Source organism: Rana temporaria, chromosome 11 (assembly GCF_905171775.1).
Source record: "Rana temporaria chromosome 11, aRanTem1.1, whole genome shotgun sequence".
NCBI classification, from domain to species: Eukaryota; Metazoa; Chordata; class Amphibia; order Anura; family Ranidae; genus Rana; species Rana temporaria.
The window spans coordinates 48054199-48078081 of NC_053499.1; the positions used below are offsets into that span (position 1 = coordinate 48054199).

Sequence of the window (23883 nt, forward strand, 5' to 3'; positions counted from 1 at the left end):
GAGGATGGAGGCCACACCATGACTTTCTCTCGTTTTATCCCCATAGCAGCCATTGATGCAGAGGTATTCTTTGCAGCATGAGAATGATTTTATTACGGAAAGTATAGTTCTTCCTTCTGTACCAGGTAAGAAGCTGGTCAGTCAGGAACTCCACATACTTTGCAGAGGTCATCTTTACACCTTTGGGGACCCTAAAGGGGCTGACCAGCTCTCTTCCCATGATTCCAGCCCAAAACATGACTCCACAACCACCGCGGATGTATTCCGTGGGGATTTTGATCTGATGGTGTGTACAGCCATCAGATCAAAATCCGCCAGAGGATTTATCCGCTGGAAACGGTCCGGCGGACCGTTTTCAGCGGATATCCTCTCGTCTGTACGAGGCCTTACATGTATGGTGGTCGTGCCCACGCTTGATCGGCTTTTGGTCAAGGGTCTTTGGCCTATTACAGACATTATTTCATGTGACAGTCCGTAGGGATGCCCGACTGGCTCTCTTACATTGCCCGATACCGGGCCTATTTGCGCCCCAACAGAAATTGGCCACATATCTTTTTATTTCTGCCAAGAGGACCATTGCTCAGGCCTGGAAGACCCCGTCGGTTGCTTTCCAGGGGGTGAGATCCAGAATGACGGCTATGATGATTAATGAGCAGATGTCCAGTATATTGAAGGAATCGCCAGCAACATTTTTGAAAGTATGGAAACCATGGATAAGTTATTCCTTTCCATCCCTGCCTCCGACCAGTTATGGTCAGCTTTAAGAAATCTTGCTTCGGCGGGTCCCGTGTCCGTGATACTTGCCCTCTTCTGGGGCTCCTCTTTTTCTCTACTCTTTTTCCTTTTTTTCTTTCTCTTTTTCTCCTGTTTGCTTTTGCTGTCATTGCTTTTCGATATAAAGGCCAACAATGTAAGCTGCTGTACTCTTGGGTACAGAAGGATATTTGTGTCCATGACATAGGCCTAAATTTCAACCTGGTCCTCCATGGCCTGGGTTATAATTTGTCTTGGTTTATTATGTGTTCATGCGCTATTTCTTAGTTTTTTTTTTTGTGTGTTCTATGTCGCCCCTGCGTGGGCAAACCATGGCTTGTTATAATTTTTGAAAATTCAATAAAATATTGAAAAGGAAAATGGTGCTCTGTTTAATAATGTGGAACACCCTCCTTTTAGTAGTTTTTTCTTTAACCACTTCCAAACCGCTGTACGACTATATACGGCCTCACTTAAAGATGGATATCTCGGTAACGGCAGCAACTGCTGCCACAACCAAGGTATCCATCTTTAGTGTGAGCGGTTCTGTTAAGGATAATGGCAGTCTCCGTTGCGGATTCGCCGCAAGATCGCCGTTATCGGCGGCGGGAGAGGGCCCCCTCCCGCCGCTCTCCCGCGCCCTCCGCCACTTACTGGAGCCGTCGGTAGCGGTGGAGGAGATCGGGTGTGCTCGGCTGCTGACTGGGGAAGCGAGTGAGGGAAAAATCGCCCCACCCGTCCCCATAGCTCTGCTGGGCAGAAGTGACGTCAAAACATCAGTCCCGCCCAGCGTCTTAAAGATGGATACAGACAACGTTGGAGCAGTAAGCCGGGATCGAGTGTCACCGCTGGATTTTTTTTTATTAATAAAGAGTTTTTTCTACAGTGTGTGTTTTTTTTAACTATTTACACTTGCTTCGTGAAATGGTAGGGGTACAATGTACCCCATTACCAATTCACATAGGGGGGGCAGGATCTGGGGGTCCCTTTTGTTAAAGGGGTCTTCCAGATTCTGATAAGCCCCCCGCCCGTAGACCCCCACAACCACCGGGCAAGGGTTGTGGGGATGAGGCCCTTGTCCCCATCAACATGGGGAAATCCACCCCATGTTGAGGGGATGTGGCCTGGTACGGTTCAGGAGAGGGGGGCCACACTCTGTCCCCCCCTCTTTTCTGCAGACGGCCAGGTTAACGTGCTCGGATAAGGGGTCTGGTGTGAATTTTTGGGGGAACTCCACGCCATTTTTTTTTTTATTTGGGGTGGAGTTCCCCTTAAAATCCACACCAGACCTGAAGGGTCTGGAATGGATATTTGGGGGGAACCCCACGTCATTTTTTTAAAAATTGACGGTGGGGTTTCCCTTAATATCCATTCCAGACCTGAAGGGCCTGGTAATGGAATTTTGGGGGACCCCCACGCTATTTTTTTTTTTTTTTTTATGAATGAATTCACTCTGAATTGCCAGAGCCAACAATTCATTATAGCCGCAAAGCCGGTTTTAAAAGACTTTTCTTCCTTTCAGAAATGACACTTTGTGCAGGGACAGTTCTAAGTACTGGAAACATGCGCTATTTCACATGCTAGCTTTACACCCCCCCTAGGTACGAAATTTAAAGGAATATTTCACTTTTATTGTTTCACTTTTAGCATTATTAAATTCACTGCTCCCAAAAAAAACTGACGTTTTTAAAACTTTTTTTTGCATTGATGCATGTCCCCTGGGACAGGACCCAGGTCCCCAAACACTTTTTAGGACAATAACTTGCATATTAGCCTTTAAAATTAGCACTTTAGATTTCTCCCATAGACTTTAACAGGGTGTTCCGCGGCTTTTCGAATTTGCCGTGAACACCCCTAATTGTTCGTTGTTCGCCGAACAGGCGAACAGGCAATGTTCGAGTCGAACATGAGTTCGACTCGAACTCGAAGCTCATCCCTAGTCACCGCTGCAGTAATGCTGACGTTAACATCCTGCTCGCCCGGCTCAGGGCTGCTGCCACTAAGGGCCCCCGAATGGATCCACAGCCAGGTTGCTCGCCTTCTCAGGGATCAAGCATCAGGATCGGCAGCAGGGGGGCAGGAGCTCCCACGTGCTTGGCGGTCTCGGCCTCCAGAGCGTTTTTGCCTCCCCCAGAGCGTCTTGCAAAGGTAGGAGCCCCCTAATCGGGACCCGTTGGACCCGTCGGGCTCCCCGGCAAAATGGCCCCCGGTTTCTGCCACAGGGGGACCCAGTTGGAATCTTCAGCACTGGCGGAGCCTCGGCACGAGCTAGCACCTCCCCCCACCTGCACGGCACGGTCAATGGGACCCCATGGACACCCCCTCTTCTTGGGCAGCAGCGAGGGGGTGTCTCAGTGTGGAAGGAGATCGTTAACGACTGCCAGGTCTTCACCATGCCCGGCCGGCGGCTTAGCTGTGCAGTGGAGTGCCCCTACCCAGCGGAGTGGACAGACAGGAAGGGATGTGACCAGAGGTCCTAGCATATGGCAGCAAGGCCTGGGGGCGGAGCCTGGGATGGGGGCATGGCCAGCGCAATCTAGATGTGGCGGTGTCTGGGCCCTTATCCTCGGGGCTGGATGTCACAGAGTCACTTTGTGCATCCTCTGTGTTGCTTACTACTGCATTACAAGAATTGTTGGGGGGACTGTTGGGGGGGGGTCTGGGGCTGCAGGTGTGGGGTCCCATTTCCCAGTGGCTGCAGCTTGGGACACCCAGGCGACGGGTGCTGCACCTGCCCCTGGGGGGTCCGATGGGCAACTGCAGGCATTATTGGGGGGTTTGCAAGAACTGGTTCAGAAGTTTGCAAAGGGGACGGACAGGCAGTCTCCGCTAACTGCTGCGGCAGGGGTGCCGGGTGCAGGGCCTCCCTTGGTCGGAGGGATGCCGTGTTACCCCTGCCGGTTGCTGTTCCCAATGGCGGTACTGCTCACTAGTGGGACTGCTCTGTCAGGAGCTTCCCCTTCCCCCGCGGGATCAGCGGTGGCTGGGGAGAAAGCTGTTCCGGCACAGTGTATGTGTGCTTTGAAGGGCCGCTAGGGTGAATATGTGAAAATTTTTCCGCTCTTACCCCTGGACAAGTTTAACCTAGATAGGGTTAAGCCGGATGATAGCAAGAAAGAGGATGAAGAAAAACAGTGCTATAGGCTAATTCCACGCACGTTTGCCAATTGGCTGCAAGCATTCGCCATTATGGCTAGTGTGATAGGGGAGAAAAATCCTGTACATTTTTCGGCATTATTCTGCTATATGGATGCGATAGGTGAGGCCCATAGAGTGTATGGGGGTGTGGCATGGCTCAGGTACGACAAGCAGTTCCGGCAGCGAAGGGCTGTGCGTCCTTCTTTGCGCTGGGATCATAAAGATATTAGCCTTTGGATGAAGCTTATGTCTTGGGGGGGGGGGTCAAATTCCCCCGGACAGTGTGTGTGATTTTTTTATACTATTTTCATTCAATATTTGACAGTTTTAAGGATGTTTACTTGTGATTTTAAACGTTAATTATTATTTTCATTTTTTTAAATAACAAACATATCATACTTACCTCCTCTGTGCAACGGTTTTGCACAGAGTGGCACCAATCCTCTGCTTCTGGGGTGCCCGGGCAGCACTCCTGGTTCCTCATCATGTGCCCACACGGAGAGCCGCATTCCATGGGGGCACATGTGCGGGCGCACTCCCGAGTCCTGCTGCTGTGAACATTGCGACAGACAGCAGGACTCGGCCCCACCCCCAGCTCTCGTGTCACTGGATTTGATTGACAGCAGCGGTAGCCAATGGCTCCTGCTGCTATCAATCTATCCAATGAGGAGAGAGACAGAGATTGGAGCTGCTGGGCTCGTCCTCGATGCTGGAACAAATAAGTTCAGGTAAGTAAAAGGGGGACTCTGGGGGGCTGCTGCAGCACAGAAGGTTATTCACCTTAGAGGAGAAGTCCAGCTAAAGCTTGTTTGGCTGTACTTCTCCTATGGGTCATAGGAGTGTAATAAGTTTTGCACTCCTGTGACCCGTTTTCAGCAGAGAGCAGTCTGAAGTCCGCTCTGTGCTGACATCACCAAGATCAGTCCAGGCACTGCGTCATCCCGACAACTGAGTCCGGATACGCCATGTGCCAGGACTGACACCCGGCTCAGCCTCTCAGCGAGCAGCTGAGAGCCTTAGATGGCCACTCCGCCCCTCCACAGTACAGCACTCCAATGAGCTAGCAGGGAGAAGAGCAGAGTGCTGTAACTGACAGTCTGCAGCTCTCTGCTCACGGAGTTCGGAAAACCGAGCGATCGGCTGTGTTTGATTGCTCAGTTCTGGGCACTGGGTGACAGATGCAGCACTGGACCAATGCTGCATTTATCTAGGTAAGTATGATTCTACAAAAAAAATCCTTTACTTCTCTTTTAATGCATAGAATGCATTAAGGTGAAAACCTTGAGGCTTTACAACCCCTTTAATTTAACTTAGTTTTTGATACACCACATGTGTCCTGTCAAATCAGCTTTCCTTTGACTGGTATTCCAGTCACCTTTTTCTTTTGTATTAATACATATACTGCAGGACCCACACTGACTTAGTGAGTTGGCATATTTCTACGATTTAAAGCATTTTACCTCTTAAAGGGTCACTAAAGGAATTATTTTTTTTGCCTAAAATGAATGTCTGCAAGGTAGACAGACAGAATAGTGTAATGATTCTGTTAAAAAACGAGTAAATACCTATTAAATTCCTTCATCTATATCACCTCCGGCATTCTAGTTTGTATTCTCTCATTCACTTCCTGGTTTGCATCGTTCGTTCATGTAAGAACTACATTTCCCAGTATGAATTGCGGCACACCCAGTAATTCACACCTCCTTGAGGTCTCTAACACGTAAAGAGCGTCTTGCCACACAGATGTAGTTCCCAGGAGGGGGCGAGCACGTTACTGACCACCGCAGTAAAGCCTCCCTTAACGGTGGTCAGTAAAATCAGACAAGCAGGAAGTGAACAGAACAGAGAGGAAATAGAGCAACTTCTGAGCAAAAACGAACAATGAGAAAGTGAAAGGGGAATGTCTGCAGGCAAAGGATGCTTATTATGAAAAAAAAATGTTTCCTTTACAACCCCTTTAATTCAATATATACTGGCAGGGGTTCTAATTATTCTCCACTGTATCCATCCCACTGGATATTCCATGAGATAAAATACCACTTGGTTTCATGGGATAAATATTGCATATTTTGATGAAATATTACATGCTGTATTTTAGTAGCGTTTTTGAAAAACGATATGAGCTATTTTACCGCAAATTTTAAAGAGGAAGATACTGCTTTGTGACTGGAGCCCGTTGTGTGCTGTGCTTTAAAACTGCCATTGAATATATGTTGACCCATAGCCAGGTTTTTATATAAATTTGTAGTTTTAAAGCGGAGTTCTGCTGAAGAAAAAAAAAATTAAAGTCAGCAGCTACAAATACTACAGCTGCTGACTTTTAAAATAAGGACACTTACCTGTCCAAGGTGCAAGCGATGTCCTCACCTGAAGCCGATCTGTCCCTTGGCTCCTGGGTGCAGGAACCGCCATCTTCAGTAAGGGAATCAGAAAGTGAAGCCTTGCTACTTCACAGCCTGGTTCCCTACTGCGCATGCGCGAGTCACGCTGTGCATTCTGACTGGTCCCTGCTGTCTTCTGGAACCTGTGTGTCTCCTAGAAGACAGCGGGGGGATGGAGGAGGGGCCAGACATGGTGCAGATTCTGCTGCATCTATTGCCAGAAGTGGGAGCAAATACCTGTATTAGACAGATATTTGTTCCCCCCTGAAAGGTGTCAAATGTGACACCGGAGGGGGGGGGGAGGAATCCGATTAGCGGAAGTTCCATTTTTGGGTTTGAACTCCACTTTAAATGTGAAATCTGTGGAACCATCCTGTTCACAACTCGTCCCATGTTCTTAAACAATCAACATCTGCATATTTCATGGTGATTGGATTAAGGTGTCTGAGCTACTTGTGCAAACATAAATGCTGACATGTAATAAAACTGAAGTGGCTTGAAGAAGCTATAACATGTCTTTAACCACTTAAGCCCCAGACCATTTTGTTGCTAAAGGACCAGGCCCCTTTTTGCAATTCGGCACTACGTCGCTTTAACTGACAATTGTGCGGTCGCGCGACGTGGCTCCCAAACAAAATTGGCGTCCTTTTTTTCCACAAATAGAGCTTTCTTTTGGTGGCATTTGATCACCTTGCCGGTTTTTATTTTTTGCTCTATAAACAAAAATAGAGCAACAATTTGAAAAAAAAATGCAATATTTTTAACTTTTTACTATAATAAATATCCCCAAAAGGAATATAATTTATTTTTCCTCAGTTAAGGCTGATACTTATTATTCTACATATTTTATAGTTATAGGGGCAGATCCACATAGAAATAGATGGGCGCAGCGTATGTGAGATACGCTACGCCGCTGTAACTTACTTTTGGCCGGTTCGAATCCCCAAAGAATTTGCGCCGTAAGTTACGGCCGCGTAGTCTATCTCTGGCGGCGGAATTCAAATCGGCGATTAGGGGGCGTGTTTCATTTAAATGAAGCGCGTCCCCGCACCGAATGAACTGCGCATGCTCCGTTTCAAAATTTCCCGCCGTGCATTGCGCTAAATGACGTCGCAACAAAGTAATTTTTTTTAACTTAGACGTGAATTACGTCCATCCCGATTCACGGACGACTTGCGCAAAAAAAAAAAAAATTCTAAATAAACGCGGAAACGACGGCCATACTTAACATGGCAGGTCTAACTATACGCGACAAAATACCATCTTTAACTATACGCCGGAAAAAGCCGACTAGAGACGCCGTAAAAAAATTTCCCCCGGCCGCTCGTACGTTCGTGGATCGTCGGAAATAGCTAATTTGCATACCCGACGCGGAAAACGACGTGAACGCCACCCAGCGGACGCCGAAGTATTGCATCTTAGATCCGAAGGCGTACGAGGACGTACACCTGTCCTGGAAGAATTCGCCCCCCGTAAGTTACGGCGGCGTAGTGAATCTCTCGCGGCGTAACGGCGCCTAATTCAAATCGGCGAGTAGGGGGGCGTGTTTCATTTAAATGAAGCGCGTCCCCGCGCCGAAAGAACTGCGCATGCGCCGTCCCTAAATTTCCCGCCGTGCATTGTGCTAAATGACGTCGCAAGGACGTCATTGTTTTGACGTGGACGTAAATTACGACACGGATTACGACGGGAACGCCACCCAGCGGACGCCGAAGAATTGCATCTTAGATCCGAAGGCGTACGAAGACGTACGCCTGTCGGATCTAACCCAGATGTCGTTGTATCTTGTTTTGAGGATTCAAACCAAAGAAACGACACAGGTAATTTGAAAGTACGCTGGCGTATCAGTAGATACGCCGGCGTAATCGCTCTGTGGATCTGCCCCATAGTGTCTACAAAATAGGGGATAGTTTTATGGCATTTTTATTAATATTTTTTTTTTACTAGTAATGGCGGCGGTCAGCGATTTTTATAGTGACTGCGACATTATGGTGGACACATCGGACACTTTTGACACTATTTTGGGACCATTGTCATTTTTACAGGGATCAGTGCTATAAAAATGCACTGATTACTGTGAAAATAACACTGGCAGTGAAGGGGTTAACCTGTAGGGGGCGCTAAAGGGGTTAAGCGTGACCTAATGAGTGATTCTTACTGTGTAGGGGCGTGGCTTGGCGTGTCACATCACTGATCGTCGTTCCCTATGACAGGGAACAGACAATCAGTGACAGTCTGACTAGGAAGCACGAGGAGAGGTTTGTTTACACTTACCTCTCCCCATTCTTCAGCTCTTTAACCCGATCGCGGGACACCGGCGGCGATCGGGTCCGTGGGTCCTGCAGGCGCGGTCACGGAGTACCCGGCCGGTTCACGAGCGTGCCACCGGCAGTGCGGGCGCGACCGATGGCTGTGCATATTAAAGGGGACATACCTGTACACCAATATGCGCAGCCGTGCCATTCTGCCGACGTACATCGGCGTGCGGCGGTCGGCAAGTGGTTAAAGAGTATGTAAACCCAACATTTCATAATCCTTATATGTGCCTGCTGTACCATGTACTTGTATGATAAAGTATCCTGTTCTTTTTGTATTGCTTCCTTTGTATGAAATCCCTGGTGTTCTTGGCAGCCCCTTTGATTTCCTTTTTTTTTTTTAACTGACCGCACTAAGCAGAAGAACTCTGGCTGTGCTGGGCTCCTCCAATGATCAGACTTGCCCTGACAACCCCCCAAGCACCACCTTTCACTGTGAAGTTCAATGTACTGCTGTTTCTCCTCCCCCAGCTCTTATACAGCTGAGAAGAGAGAGAAGAAAGGGAATGAGATAATTTATAAAAAATTGAAAAAAGTAATTAAAATGTTTTTTTTTATATATATATACACAAATGTTTTGCCTTTCACTTCCATTTGAAACTGAATGGGTTGTTTTATAAGGTGAGGGTTTACAATTAGCATTACAGTTGATTGTGACTAAATGCCACTTGCTAGCCAAAACCTTCCATGTAATTCTGTATCGGCTCTCTGAACAGTTCTAAACACTATCAGGCTTTTATAAGATGTTCAAGGTACTTGCAACAAAAAAAGTTAAAGTAGTGCATGGTGTTTCTGATTTTTTGCTTGTTATTATATTAGTTAAAATTCTTGATTTCTTGCCTTTGTGTTTAAAGGTGGATCCCATTAGTTATTATGAAGCATGTGTGAAAGATTCATGTGCTTGTGATGAAGGAGGAGACTGTGAATGCTTTTGCACTTCACTAGCCCAATACGCTCAGGCTTGCCTTTCTCACTGTGTCTGTGTGGAGTGGAGAACTCCTACTCGTTGCCGTAAGTGTCTACAGCATTTTAGATTATCGATGACCTACGCAAAAACACTTTTTGAAACATATAATCATGCTTAGAAGCAGATATCTGTGGTGAAGGCTAACATATAATAATTTTTATATTTTCTTCCATTTTTCCATCTCAGCCGTTTTTTACTTTGTCACTCTTATCTCTCACTTCTAAGCAAATAAGGAACACCATTTTCTCAAGAGCAGGAAGAGGAAAGCCACATTTACATTCTGCTTTAGGCCCAGTTCACACTGATGCAAGTTCATAATGAATGTGATGCGTCAAAAACATTCTAAATTTGCATGTGATCCATAAAGTCATTGGGCCAGATTCTCAGTCAGCGGCGTATTTCTGCGGCGGCGTAACCTATCCGATTTACGTTACGCCTCCGCAACTTAGACGGACAAGTGCTGTATTCTCAAAGCACTTGCTCCGTAAGTTGCGGCGGCGTCGCGTAAATCAGCCGGCGTAAGCCCGCCTAATTCAAATTTGGATCGGGGGGGCGTGTTTTATGTAAAACTACTGTGACCCGACGTGATTGACGTTTTTGCGGAACGGCGCATGCGCTGTCCGTGGAATTTCCCAGTGTGCATTGCTCCAAAGTAGGCCGCAAGAACGTCATTGGTTTCGATGTAAACGTAAATGACGTCCAGCCCCATTCACGGATGACTTACGCAAACGACGTAACCTTTTTCAAATTTCGACGCGGGAACGACAGCCATACTTAACATTGGTACGCCGCACTTATGCATCATATAGCAGGGGCAACTATACGCCGGGAAAAGCCTAATGTAAACGTCGTAACTTTACTGCGCCGGCCACGCGTACGTTCGGGAATTCGCGTATCTAGCTAATTTGCATACTCGATGCGGAATTCGACGGAAGCGCCACCTAGCGGTCAAAAAAAAAATGCAGTTAAGATCCGACGGCATAAGAGACTTACGCCTGTCGGATCTAATGAATATCTATGCGTAACTGATTCTAAGAATCAGGCGCATAGATACGACGGGTCGGATTAGGACTTACGACGGCGTACATGGCGCCGCGCCGTCGTAAGTCCTTTCAAAATCTGGCCACTGTTTTCAATGACGGTCGTTCACATACATGCGTTGTGATTCCTCTACGAATACAATGTGATAAAAAAAAGGGTCTTGTGCGAGTTTACAGCGTTGCGAATTTAGTCTCCATAGACATCAATGTAAACTGTTCTTGTGTCTTGTGTCTTTTCAGCCTGAATAACTATGTAATGTAAATCGTTCTGGAATTGCATTGATGGTTCACATGTGCGAATTCCACCACACTACTCTTTACAAAAAACAGGAAGTACACAGGAAGCTAACACCTTTTTTTTACATTATGATTCCATTGGCTAGAACATCAATCGCAGCTATGTCCAAAAATTTGCGGTAAAATCGTGGTAAATTTGCATCTCACACAGGACAAACAAACTGAACAAATTCACAGCGCAGCAGTGTGAACCGAGCCTTAAAGTGTATCCAAGCCAAATACATGTTGTCTGCAGGACAGGAAGTGGGAGTAAATCCTTCTAATGAAGCCCAGGACAGCAAGATAAAAGCTCTAAACCTTCTTCACTCTGCTCCAAACTGAGAAAAACATTTTGGTTAGGCATACGCTTTATTACTGCAGCAGTGGGAGAAATTCCCCCAAGGTACCCTCTAAGGAGCAGATCCACAAAGATCTGCCCCAGCGCAGCGTATCTGAGATACGCTACGCCGCCGTAACTTACTTTTTGGGGTTTAAATCCTGGAAGAATTTGTGCCGTAAGTTACGGCGGCGTAGTGTATCTATCGCGGCGTAACGGCGCTTAATTCAAATCGGCGAGTAGGGGGGCGTGTTTCATTTAAATGAAGCGCGTCCCCGCGCCGAACGAACTGCGCATGCGCCGTCCCTAAATTTCCCCGCCGTGCATTGTGCTAAATGACGTCGCAAGGACGTCATTGTTTTGACGTGGACGTAAATTACGTCCATCCCGATTCACGGACGACATACGCAAACGAAAAAAAAAAATTCAAATTAAACGCGGAACCGACGGCCATACTTAACATAGCAGGTTTAACTATACGCCACCAAACAGCAGTTTTAACTATACGCCGGAAAAAGCCGACTAGAGACGACGTAAAAGAATGCGACGGCCGCTCGTATGTTCGTGGATCGTCGGAAATTGCTAATTTGCATACTCGACGCGGATTACGACGGGAACGCCACCCAGCGGACGCCGAAGAATTGCATCTTAGATCCGAAGGCGTACAAAGATGTACGCCTGTCGGATCTAACCCAGATGCCGTTGTATCTTGTTTTGAGGATTCAAAACAAAGATATGAAGCAGGAAATTTGAAAGTACGCCGGCGTATCAGTAGATACGCCGGCGTACTCGCTTTGTGGATCTGCCCCTAAGTATCTTTAAATAGATCTTACTGAATGTTTCCATTTGATTTACCTGTAAAGCTGGGTACACACAGATCAAAATTTGGCCAGTGCAGCAGGGATCAGACTAAGGCTGGCCATACATTGTACAATTTTTGTCTAAAGATTTCCCAAAATCATATGTAGCACTACCCCCGGAGGAGCTGATGGTTTGTTTTGGGTGGCACATTTACCTTGTGGCTCTCCAAATTCCTAGGGGTGTATGGTGCATATAGCAGTAGTAAAGGAATGTCCGCAACAGGTGTCTTTTGCTGTATGTAACACATTCTGCACCACTCCTGCTGGAGTGGGTTTAGCATACCCGGATAGGCCTCTCTCACTGACCTGGCAGCTGGAGTATCACTCAAACCTTTAACTTGAGAAAAAGTCTCTGCCACAGACCCTCCTGGTATGGACTCAGAAAGAAACCTCTGCCACAGGCCCCCACTGATTGCAATTACGGAGGCAATCCTCCTTGAAGAATTACACCTGGATCTCCTTCTTATTGTCGCCCAGGTACCGACTGACAGGTGATCAATCCTTCAGTGTCCAGCTACCTTTATCCCCGATGGTTTGTCGAAATCCTTTTGAATCGCCAGCCTCTCACTGGCTCTCCGCAGATGGACTCCCCACCGTACAGCTATACCGCTTGGGATCTTCAGAAAATGGGAACCCAGTCGATCACTGGGTCCCCTGCCGCTGTTCAAATGTTCCGGACCAACATGGTCCCGGAACCAGGAACACCGCGTGGCACGCACGCCCCGGCCAGGTAGGCCATAACGCCGGGGCGCTGTGATGTGGCCACCCTAAAGGTGGGTGCCACACTGGACAAAGAAGAACCCAGACTCAATGGCATCTGTCCCATAAATGCCATCTCCCAGCATGCCCAGCGAGGAAACTCCCTCCTGATTGGCTGCTGAGAAAAAGCACCCAAGTCTCGACCCCACTGCTGACACCTATTGTCCTGGGGTGGAACATCGCCCTAGCAATGACAGAATGAGCCCACAGCCAAGCTGAGACAGAGACCCTGTTTTAAATATAACAATTTGGATCAGAGTTTACTAATACTTTGATCACCCTCTAAATTTCAATAGCACCGGTACTTGGAAGTAACCAGGCACTACACATATAATATGAGGTCAAATCTAAACACTTTCAATTTGTATGCAATCAGGCAGGCCCTAGTACTACACAGTTGAAGGTAAATCTAAAGGAAATTGAAAAGAAAATTGATCTGTGTGTGGCCCTCCCCAACAGAAACCGATCATTTGTCGAACAGCCCTATTCTAAAAACATCATCAATCAACAACTGTAGCCAATCAGCTGCAATGCTGACCAGGGCATTCTGACAGTGGAGTCCCTGCTCTCTGAATACAATAGCACAGTGGGGAGGTTACTGCATCCATGTCGCTTGTGTGGATGCAGGAATCTTTTACTATTTTTTCATTCTGCCCGCTGATCAAATGAAAAAAAAAAAAACGAACTGTTTACCCAGCTTATTACACAATACTCCATGCTATATACCTAAGCAACACATTTAAAAGCGTATTGTGCTGTATTTACAGTATATAAAATAGACTAATTTAAAGCTATATAAATAGTGCAGAGTGCTGAAAAGTGACACTAACAACTCAATAATAATATAGTGGAACCTCGAATTGCGAGTAACGTGGTTGACGAGCGTTTCGCAATACGAGAACTGTATTTGAAAAAATACTAACTCGGTTTGCGAGTGTTGTCTCGCAAAACGAGCAGGATTCAGGTCAAAGCAGTGTGCAGTAGCGCGTTTGGCCTGAGGTGGGGGGCGCCCCGAAGTCGAGCGGCGCCGATCACAGCCGAGCGGCGCCGTTTGGAAATGCTCGGAAAGACACAGAAATTCTCCATTCCTGAGCCTTTCTGAGGTTTGCTGAGTTCAGCCGAGCTGTCCTTGGGCCTTTCCGGACATTTCCGAGGCTCTCCGGCACCCAACCCACCTCTGGCCGCATGCGGTATTGCATGTCATTGAAGTCAATGCTGAACTAATTATTTTAGTTTCCATTGACTTCAATGGGGAAACTCGCTTTTGATATGCGAGTACTTTGGTTTACGAGTATTCTCCTGGAACGGATTATGCGCGTAATCCAAGGTTCCACTGTAATTAATAAATTGTAAATAATATATAAACATTTAAAAATCCAATAAATTATTTAAAAAAATGTGACAATATAGCTGTATAATAAAGTGCAAAAAGTGTTAATAGTCAAATAACACACATTTATCATAAATGAAAAATTGTGCATCCATTGTCCATAGCAACAATCAATTCTAAATTTAAAGTGATCAGTGCAACGATTTTCATCTTTCGCTTAAAGATGAACCATGACTTGTAAGAGTAAAGTCAGCAAAACAAAACAAAAAAATTAAAAATAGATTAAGGTAATTAAATCTTTTTTCAATCTACAAATTCTGGGTAGGTAAGTGCATATAAGACCAAAGTTGACAATAGGGTAGTCAAATTTTAATAACAAAAGACAATAAAATAAGTATCTAATGTGTCCCAGCATTAGATACTTCACCCAGTCCTCATATTCCCTCATTCTTCTGTGAATGAAATGCATTCTAACCAGAATGTAATTATCTCACTAACTCTTTCCTATGCATTTTCTCACAACCAAGTTTCCTCAGAAGCAACTTTGATTCATGGATTCCTGACCTGTGTTGGAAAGTATTTAGTACTCTCTTGGTGTGCTGTGCAATGTGTAACATACTACCACTATTTCTTAGCGATGAACAGGTCCCAACAGGAGCAGGAGAACAATGACCCTGATCTTCCAAAACTACACACACATTCGCAGAAGTTGCTCAGTTCCTTCCAGAATCACTGGTTGGCTGCAGTTGCTAATGACACAGCAGCAGGAAAGCAACATGGAGGTTGCAAGTCCACAAAATAATACAGCAAATAATTACCTTACTTCATGTTTTATTCTCTAGGCATTGAAATCATATTATTAATTACCTATTGCCTCATACACATGATCAGAATTTCCGATTAAAAAAGTCAGACAGAATTTTTTCATCGGATATTACGACCGTGTGTATGCCCCATTGGACTTTTTCCATCGGAAATTCCGACGGAATTTGAAATTCTGTTCGTCTGTATGGAACTCCGACGGAGAAAAAAACATGCATGCTCGGAAGCATTGTACTTAATTTTTCTAGGCTCGTCATAGTGTTGTACGTCACCGTGTTTTGGGCGGTCGTAATTTGGTGTGTCCGTGTTTATGCAAGACAGCTTAAGCGGAATTCCGACGGAAAAACCGATCATGTGTATGGGGCATTAGATGTTTCATATACAGTTAGCGTATATACATGTTCTCTATCATTACAGCTGCATTCTGTGAATATTACAATGAGCATGAAGATGAGTGTCAGTGGCATTATAGACCCTGTGGACCCCACTGCATGAAATCCTGTAGGAACCCATCAGGAGTTTGTTCATCTGATGAAGTCAAAGTGGAAGGTAAATTTACATGTTCACTCAAATGTTTAAAAGTAAATAATCAATATAATGAATATTGGCCACTTGATCTCTGGAAGATTTACCCCCCCCCCTTCATGACCAGGCCATTTTTTGTAATATGGTACTGTGTTATTGTAAGGCCCTTTTCACACTACAAAATAAATCCGTTTTAATAATCCGTATTAAAATCCGTCAGATAATGTTAAAAAACGGAAGTTATACGTCCTTTATAAAATATTATTAAAGTCTATGGGATTTTTTTATGTTCCGTAAAGATCCGTAATAGTCCGTTATAACGTACGGACGTTAGTTATAACGGAATATGTGACGGGTCTTGCACTAATTTTTTTTCCGTTGCAAGTAACGGATATATTAACGTCCGTTATATTTTAACATTGAAGTCTATGGCGCACGGACGTTAGTAAATGTCTCCGTAAATGTCAGTTATGTTAACGGACGTTAATTTTACTGAGCATGCTCAGTAAAGACTTCTGAAGCTGGACTTTTAAGAAAGGGTGAAATGGCTTTTATTAACGGACGTTAGAAAGGAATGATATAACGGATGTATACGGATATATACGGATAAACATTATCCGTTTTCAATAAAGGAAGAATGGTAAAATATTTATCCGTATGTATCCGTTATTAAATCCGTTAATAAACGTCCGTTAATAGGTGTAATACGGATATTATAAAACGGACATACAATCCATAGTGTGAAAGAAGCCTAACTCACAATTGTGTTGTCATGCAACACTGTACCCAAATAAAATTTATATAATTTTTTTCCCCACAAATAGAGCTTTCTTTTTGTGGTATTTGATCACCACTGCATTTTTATTTTTTGCTCTATAAACAGAAAAAGACAATTAAGAAAAAACATTATTTTTTACTTTCTTTTTTTTTTGGAATGAAAAGCGCATACAGATAGAAATGTGTTTGTTTCAGGAAAAATTTCTGTCCTGCTCCTTCAAATTTTCTCATCACTTTGGTCAAAAAAAATATGTACATTTGATTCCACTAAGGATAAGGAAATTGAACAAACATTCCTTTTTTTTTTTCATTATTACTTTTTATTTATTTAAATTTCTTTGCCCATCACTTATCAAAACAGGTAACAGAGTAACAGAAAAAAAGTAATATAGAAAACATTTAGTTGCTTAAAAGATCAAAAGGTTATCCCCTTTTAGTCTATACCCTCATTTGCCATACCCCGGCCAAATTTACAGGGTAGTACCTAAGGCATTTGTTCCATACAAAGTGGAGTCACATTCCTTGTGGGTATCGTTACATTTCCACAGTCCAGCTTTAACTACTCGGTCAATTTCTTTAGCAAGGCATCAACAGAAGTGTAATATTTATATAGCTATGAAATCACTGCGGTCTCTATAAAAATTCCATGTAAAAATAATTAATTTCTAATGATATTTTACTTTACCTGTATTCATGTGAATTATGATATATGGCTGCTACCAGAAATACAGATCAGGATTGATAAGCATGAAATATTGTCTTGTACTTCTCCTTAGGTTGTTATCCAGTATGTCCACCTGAGAAACCGTTTTTTGAGGAAGTTAGTATGAAATGTGTAGATGTATGTGGATGCTACGACAACACAGGGAAATACTATAATCCCGGAGATCAAATACCCTCTTGTGACCCCTGTGTAATTTGGTGAGCCATAAGAAATATTTTTCTGTTTTGTTTTACAATTTTTTTGGCCATACATTTTCAAACAATTACAAATTTATGTTTATTTTGCAGTGAATGCCAAGATACAAATTTCGTTTGCACCTATAATTTATCTGGTAAGCTTCAACATAAATAACAGTTGATTTATTTGAAGTAAAATTCACAAAAATGTAGTTAGTATAGATACTTTAACAAATGTTTGTGGCATTTATTTAGACAAGGATATGCAGTAAGGCTCCGTTCAGATCTCGCGTAGTGGGAAAAAGTGTTTCTATTTGTGATTTTTAAAGTCCGATTTACACATGCTTCCTCGTGTTGCTCATAGGACAGTACATTCGCTCCTGCTCCTTTTTTAACGACAAGCTCTATGCGATTTTTAAATAAATCGTTTTGTCACATGATTCTGTTGTGCAGCAAAATTGCAGTGTTTGGGGATTTAAAGCGGGAGTTCACCCTAAAAAATGTTTTTAACCTTAGATTCATGCTCATTTTGTCTAGGGGAATCGGCTAGTTTTTTTAAAATTGAAGCTCTACTTACCGTTTTAGAGAGCGATCTTCTCCGCCGCTTCCAGGTATGGTCTTCGGGACTGGGCGTTCCTTCTTGATTGACAGTCTTCCGACAGGCTTCCGACGGTCGCATCCATCGCGTCACGAGTAGCCGAAAGAAGCCGAACGTCGGTGCGGCTCTATACGGCGCCTGCGCACCGACGTTCGGCTACTTTCGGAAAATCGTGACGCGATGGATGCGACTGTCGGAAGACTGTCAATCAAATAGGAACACCCAGTCCCGCAGCCCATACCCGGAAGCGGCGGAGAAGATCGCTCTCTAAAACGGTAAGTACAGCTTTGATTTTAAAAAAAAATAGCCGATTCCCCTAGACAAAATGAGCATGAATCTAATGTTAAAAAATAACATTTCCAAGTGAACCTCCACTTTAAGTTCACCTGAGGCACAGTGTTGTCGGCTTAAAGCGGAGGTTCACCCCAAAACAATTATATACCGACATGTATATAGTATGCTGTGTTTTTTTTTTTTCGCTGTAGGTTCCTATGAAGAGGCATAGATGAAGGCGCGTCACACGTTCCGAAAATATCCGAACTGGGTCTCGGCTATATACAGCGCCTGCGCAGTCAGCTCCTAGTCTGTGCGCAGGTGCCGTATAGAGCCGAGTCCCAGTCCGGCTATTTTCGGAAACGCGTGATGCGCCTCTTCATAGGAACGCCTATTTCCCGCGGGAGTCTGAAAAGAAAAAGAAGTATAAAATGGTATGTACAGCGGGAAAAAGAAAAGCATACAGTACTGTACATGTCGGCAGTATGCTGGTTGGAATGGTATATAATTGTTTTAGGGTGAACCTCCGCTTTAATTAAGAAGTTAGGTATTTCTGTGCTTCTTTTCTGTGCATGGAGATACATCAATAGGAAATGTGTATGTGTTGCAGAGATATTTTTTTACCCTAGTTCCTAATACCATGTATGAAAACTGAAAAAACAATTATTGAACTCAATGGGCCAGATTGACAAAGAGATACGATGGTGTATCAGGAGATACACCATCGTATCTCTGACTTAAACTGGTCCTATCTATGCGCCTGATTCATAGAATCAGGTACGCATAGATATGGCTAAGATCTGACAGTGTTACACTGTGTTACACTGTCGGATCTTATTTTCAATTTGAAAATGGCGCCGGGGGCGTTCCCGCTGATTTACGTTGAATAATATGTAAATCAGCGAGATACGCAAATTCACGAACGTACGTGGACCCGACGCAGTGTTGTTATGACGTTTCCGTAGCGGCTTTCCCGGCGTATACTTACCCCTGCTTCTATGAGGCGCAGCCAATGTTAAGTATAGCCGTCGTTCCCGCGTCGCTTTTAAATTTTCTTACGTCGTTTGCGTACGCCGATTCAGAAACACGCGCGTCGCAAGTTACGCTCACGTCGAAAAAACTATATATATATATAGCCCTCTGGCTTTCACATTGAGAAAGCCATTATTTATGCACTATTTTTAGCGCTAAAACGCCTGAAATATGCCTCAGTGTGAAAGGGGCCTTATTGTGCATCTTGAAACAGCCACACCACATGTTTTCAGAGAGTCCTGTTCTATACCTGAAGTTATTTGTGTGTTTTTCAGCATACTGCTACAGAAAGCCAGGTGGGCTAGCATTTTCTGTTCTGTGTATTTGATGGAGAAGAACCCCTGCATGGGCTACCATGCCCTAAAATATAGTATATAATATATTTAAAATATATATTATATACACACACACACTATATTACCAAAAGTATTGGGATGCCTGCCTTTACATGCACATGAACTTTAAAGGCATCCAAGTCTTAGGGCCAGATTCAGGTAGGAGATACGATGGCGTATCTCCATATACGCTGTCGTATCTCTGAGTGTGCGGCGTCGTATCTATGCGCCTGATTCTTAGAATCAGTTACGCATAGATTTGACTAAGATCCGTAAGAGACTTACGCCGTTGTATCTTAGTTGCAATTTTACGCTGGCCGCTAGGTGGCGCTTCCGTATATTTACGCGTCGAATATGCAAATGAGGTAGATATGCCGATTCCGAAACGTACGTTTGCCCGGCGCATTTTTTTACGTCGTTTACGTTAGGCTTTTTCCGGCGTATAGTTACCCCTGCTATAGAAGGCGCAGCCAATTTTAGATATGGACGTCGGGACCGCATCAAATTTTTCACGTTTTACGTCGTTTGCGTAAGTCGTCCGTGAATGGGGCTGGGCGTAAGTTACTTTCACGTCGAAATCAATGAGTCTTTGCGGCGTCATTTGGAGCATGCGCACTGGGATACTTTCACGGACGGTGCATGCGCCGTTCGGAAAAAGCGTCATTTATGTGGGGTCACAATACATTTACATAAAACACGCCCACATCTTCCACATTTAAATTTGGCGGGCTTACGCCGGCCTATTTACGCTACGCCACCGCAACTTACGGAGCAAGTGCTTTGTGAATACTGCACTTGCCTGTCAAAGTTGCGGAAGCATAGCGTAAATAGGATACACAAATACGCACTCCCTACCTGAATCTGGCTCTTAGTCTGTAGAGTTCAATATTGAGTTGGCACACCTTTCACAACTGAGAAAACAACAAGAACACTGGCGCTAAACAATGGTAGTATAAACGAAAATAATTAATACTTCAGGAGGTCACCAATATCTCCTTGGAGAGTGTATATAGGAGAGTCCAGAGCTGCAAGAAGAAATCGTACACGGAAGTACCAATTAAACACAGGAAAGCACTAAAATCAGCGCTCATGACTCTCAAACATAAACTTAGTACCAAAAAAATGTAAAAATAAGTCCATTTATTGATGGGTCCAATCCAAACAGGCAGCCAAGGAACAGAAGCCCTAAGCCGTGCTATAAGTCCCGGCCAACGCTGTTTGCGCCTGAGGATTCCTTCATCTTCCTCTCTACCACCGATGGCTGACAGCTAGGGATTAGAAGCCCTAAGGTACTGTGGGCCAGATTCTCAGAGACTTACGTCGGTGTATCAGTAGATACGCCGTCGTAAGTCCTAATCTGCGCCGTCGTATATTTAAGCGTATTCTGGAAACCAGATATGCTTAAATTTGGCTAAGATACGAGCGGCATAAGTCTCCTACGCTGTCGTATCCTAGGGTGCATATTTACGCTGGCCGCTAGGTGGTGCTTCCATTGTTTTCCGTGTCGAATATGCAAATGAGCAATATACGCCGATTCACAAACGTACGTACGCCCGTCGCAATTAGTTACGCCGTTTACGTAAGACATACGCCGGTGTAAAGATAAAGCAGGTCTCTAGGTGGCGTAGCCCATGCAACGTATGGACGTCGGAACAAGCGTATCTTTTTACGCTGTTTGCGTAAGTCGTACGCGAATAGGGCTGTGTGTAAGTTACGTTCACGTCGTAGGCAGTGTTCGACGTATCTTAGGCATTCTATCCCACGCATGCGCACTGGGATACGTCCATGGACGGCGCATGCGCCGTATGTTCAAAACGTCATTTACATGGGGTCATGCTTTATTTGCATAAAACACGCCCACCTCTTCCCAATTTGAATTAGGCGCGCTTACGCCGGCACATTTACGCTACGCCGCCGTAGCTTAGGATGCAGGTGCTTTGTGAATACAGCACTTGCCTCTCTAAGTTGCGGCGGCATAGCGTAAATACGATACGCTACGCCCGCCCACACTTACGCCGGGGTACGTGAATCTAGGCCTTTGTGTTTTCCTTCCATCAGAGGAACTGCTCTCTGAGTCCCAAAATCTTAACCCTTTGTGCTCTATGGTTTTTGGATGATATCATTGCTGACTGTATATTGTAGTCTATCCTATTTACCCAATCTATTTGCATTCACTACATAAACTACAGTAGTATTATTATTTTTTATGTTTGGATTGGACCCATCAATAAATGGACTTATTTTTACACTTTTTTTGGTACTAAGTTTATGTTTGAGAGCCATCAGCACTGATTTTAGTGCACACCTTTCACAACTATAACAGCTTCAACTCTTTTGGGAAGGCTGCCCACAAGGTTTAGGAGTGTCTATGGGAATGGTTATAAAAATAAAAATTTGCGCTTGGTGCAAGAAAAATTGATAAATGAATAAATGTATCCTTGATAGATATCCTGCTGCTAAACACCACAACCTTGATATAAGGTACAACAAAATATATACAATAAAAGTGTAGCACTGGATGATGAACCATATGCAACCATATAGTTCAATGTGTAAATATATAGTGAAAAAAGTATAAAGAAAAGTAATAAATGGGTTGTGATTAGTGAGTTCATAAATATAAATCAAAATGAATATCCCCTGATGGAGAAAATAAAAGTTCAATCAGCTTGTGTAGACCTCCAGTGATAAAAGACAAATAAACGGAATCCTATGCGTGGAGAGACCCGCCACCAGGAGGAGAAATTAAGGCTTACCGACTAGCCAGTGACCGCCCTTTTCAGGGGGTCAGAACAGGCTCAGCAGAGTGATGGTCCTCACTGAAGCATTAGGGAATCCTTCCAGGTACGACCGGTCACAGATGTCACATCCGCAATTCCCAAATGGGTGATGCGGATATAATCCACAAACAAGTTCCGGGGTTATGGTAAGTAAACATCCGGTGGTGTGGGATCAATGATATCCTCTACTCTCCTCTCCAGGGATGGGGTCAGAGGAGTCTCATCCTCTCTGTGCCACACACACCTCCCTCAGAGACTTTGTACATGATACAGGAGATGATCAGAGACTGCAGACATGATACAGGAGATGATCAGAGACTGCAGACATGATACAGGCGATGATCAGAGACTGCAGACATGATACAGGCGATGATCAGAGACTGCAGACATAGTACAGGAGATGATCAGAGACTGCGGAAATGATACAGGAGATGATCAGAGACTGCAGACATGATACAGGAGGTGATCAGATACTGCAGAAATGATACAGGAGATGATCAGAGACAGCAGACATGATACAGGAGATGATCAGAGACTGCAAGCATGATACAGGAGATGATCAGAGACTGCGGAAATGATACAGGAGATGATCAGAGACTGCAGACATAGTACAGGAGATGATCAGAGACTGCATACATGATGCGCCAAGTAGCCAGCACTGGGTTCTAATGCGCTGCTGCTGCCATGGAGACAGAGACCAGTGATGTCAATAGCAGTGCCAGGACAGCAACCCTGGTTGTTCGCCCACTGGTCCACTGTTGGAGGATTCCCCCATCCACCTGGAATGTGTAGATGGGGAAATTGGATCATATTTTTTTTTCCAGTGTAATGATCAAACGAAAAAAAAGCGATCAATATATGGGCAGCATAAGTGGCTTGGTGCTAACTGGATCTTGGAATAACAGAGCAGGGGAGAGAGACAGATAGGGGAGAGAAAGGGACAGTTCAGTGATCAATGTGTAATGAAAAATGCAGTGCTCACTCATTCAGGGACGAGGCTGGAAGTTCACACAACTGTTCTTCATATCTCCCACGCACATCCCCCCTCTCCTCTCTCTCTCCTTCACAGCTGTAGGTCGGGATAGGCGTGGGCGGGCCGGGCAGACACAGAGGGAGAGAGGAGGAGGAGGGGCAGTTGTATGAAATGCATTGTTCCCGTTGCTGGGAGGGCGGTGAATTTTGATGGGCTGTGTGTGAGACAAGTGTCAGAGACACTCAACTCAGCTGCAGCCATCGGCCCTTAAAGGGGTTGTGAAGGTAAAACATTTTTTCCCTAAATAGCTTCCTTTACCTTCACTTACCTCATCCTTCGATTTTGCTTTTAAATGTCCTTATTTCTTCTGAGAAATCTTCACTTCCTGTTCTTCTGTCTGTAACTACACACAGTAATGTGAAGCTTTCTCCCTGGTGTGGAGAAAGCCTCTTGAGGCGGGAGGGGCGAGCAGGAGGGTCAGGACACTCTCTACTTTGCAGATAGAGAAAGGAGCTGTGTGTTAGTGGGCGTCCTGACACTCCTGCTCACCCCCTTAAGAGGTTTTCTCCACTCCAGAAATACAGGCAATTGATCCTGCATCTCCAGCAGGCATTGCCCATGAGGTAGTCGCCCTGCTGGGACCCACTCTGGCTGCCACTGTAGATGCCGCAGTGCACAGGGGGCTAGAGCAGCTCCACCTGGAAGAGCAAGC

The 23883-nt window shown here is 44.7% G+C and overlaps 1 protein-coding gene across 1 annotated transcript in view; it reads left to right on the plus strand.

The window, feature by feature from the left end:
• The window catches only part of LOC120916789 (mucin-5B-like), a gene marked incomplete at its 3' end in the record, with an annotated part of 138153 nt that overhangs the window by 93388 nt on the left and 20882 nt on the right, over positions 1-23883 (plus strand). The window contains exons 13-15 of the mRNA XM_040327726.1: positions 9442-9598; positions 15396-15527; positions 17057-17201. Of these exons, the coding sequence (XP_040183660.1) occupies positions 9442-9598; positions 15396-15527; positions 17057-17201 (434 nt within the window). The remainder of the gene's footprint in view (positions 1-9441; positions 9599-15395; positions 15528-17056; positions 17202-23883) is intronic.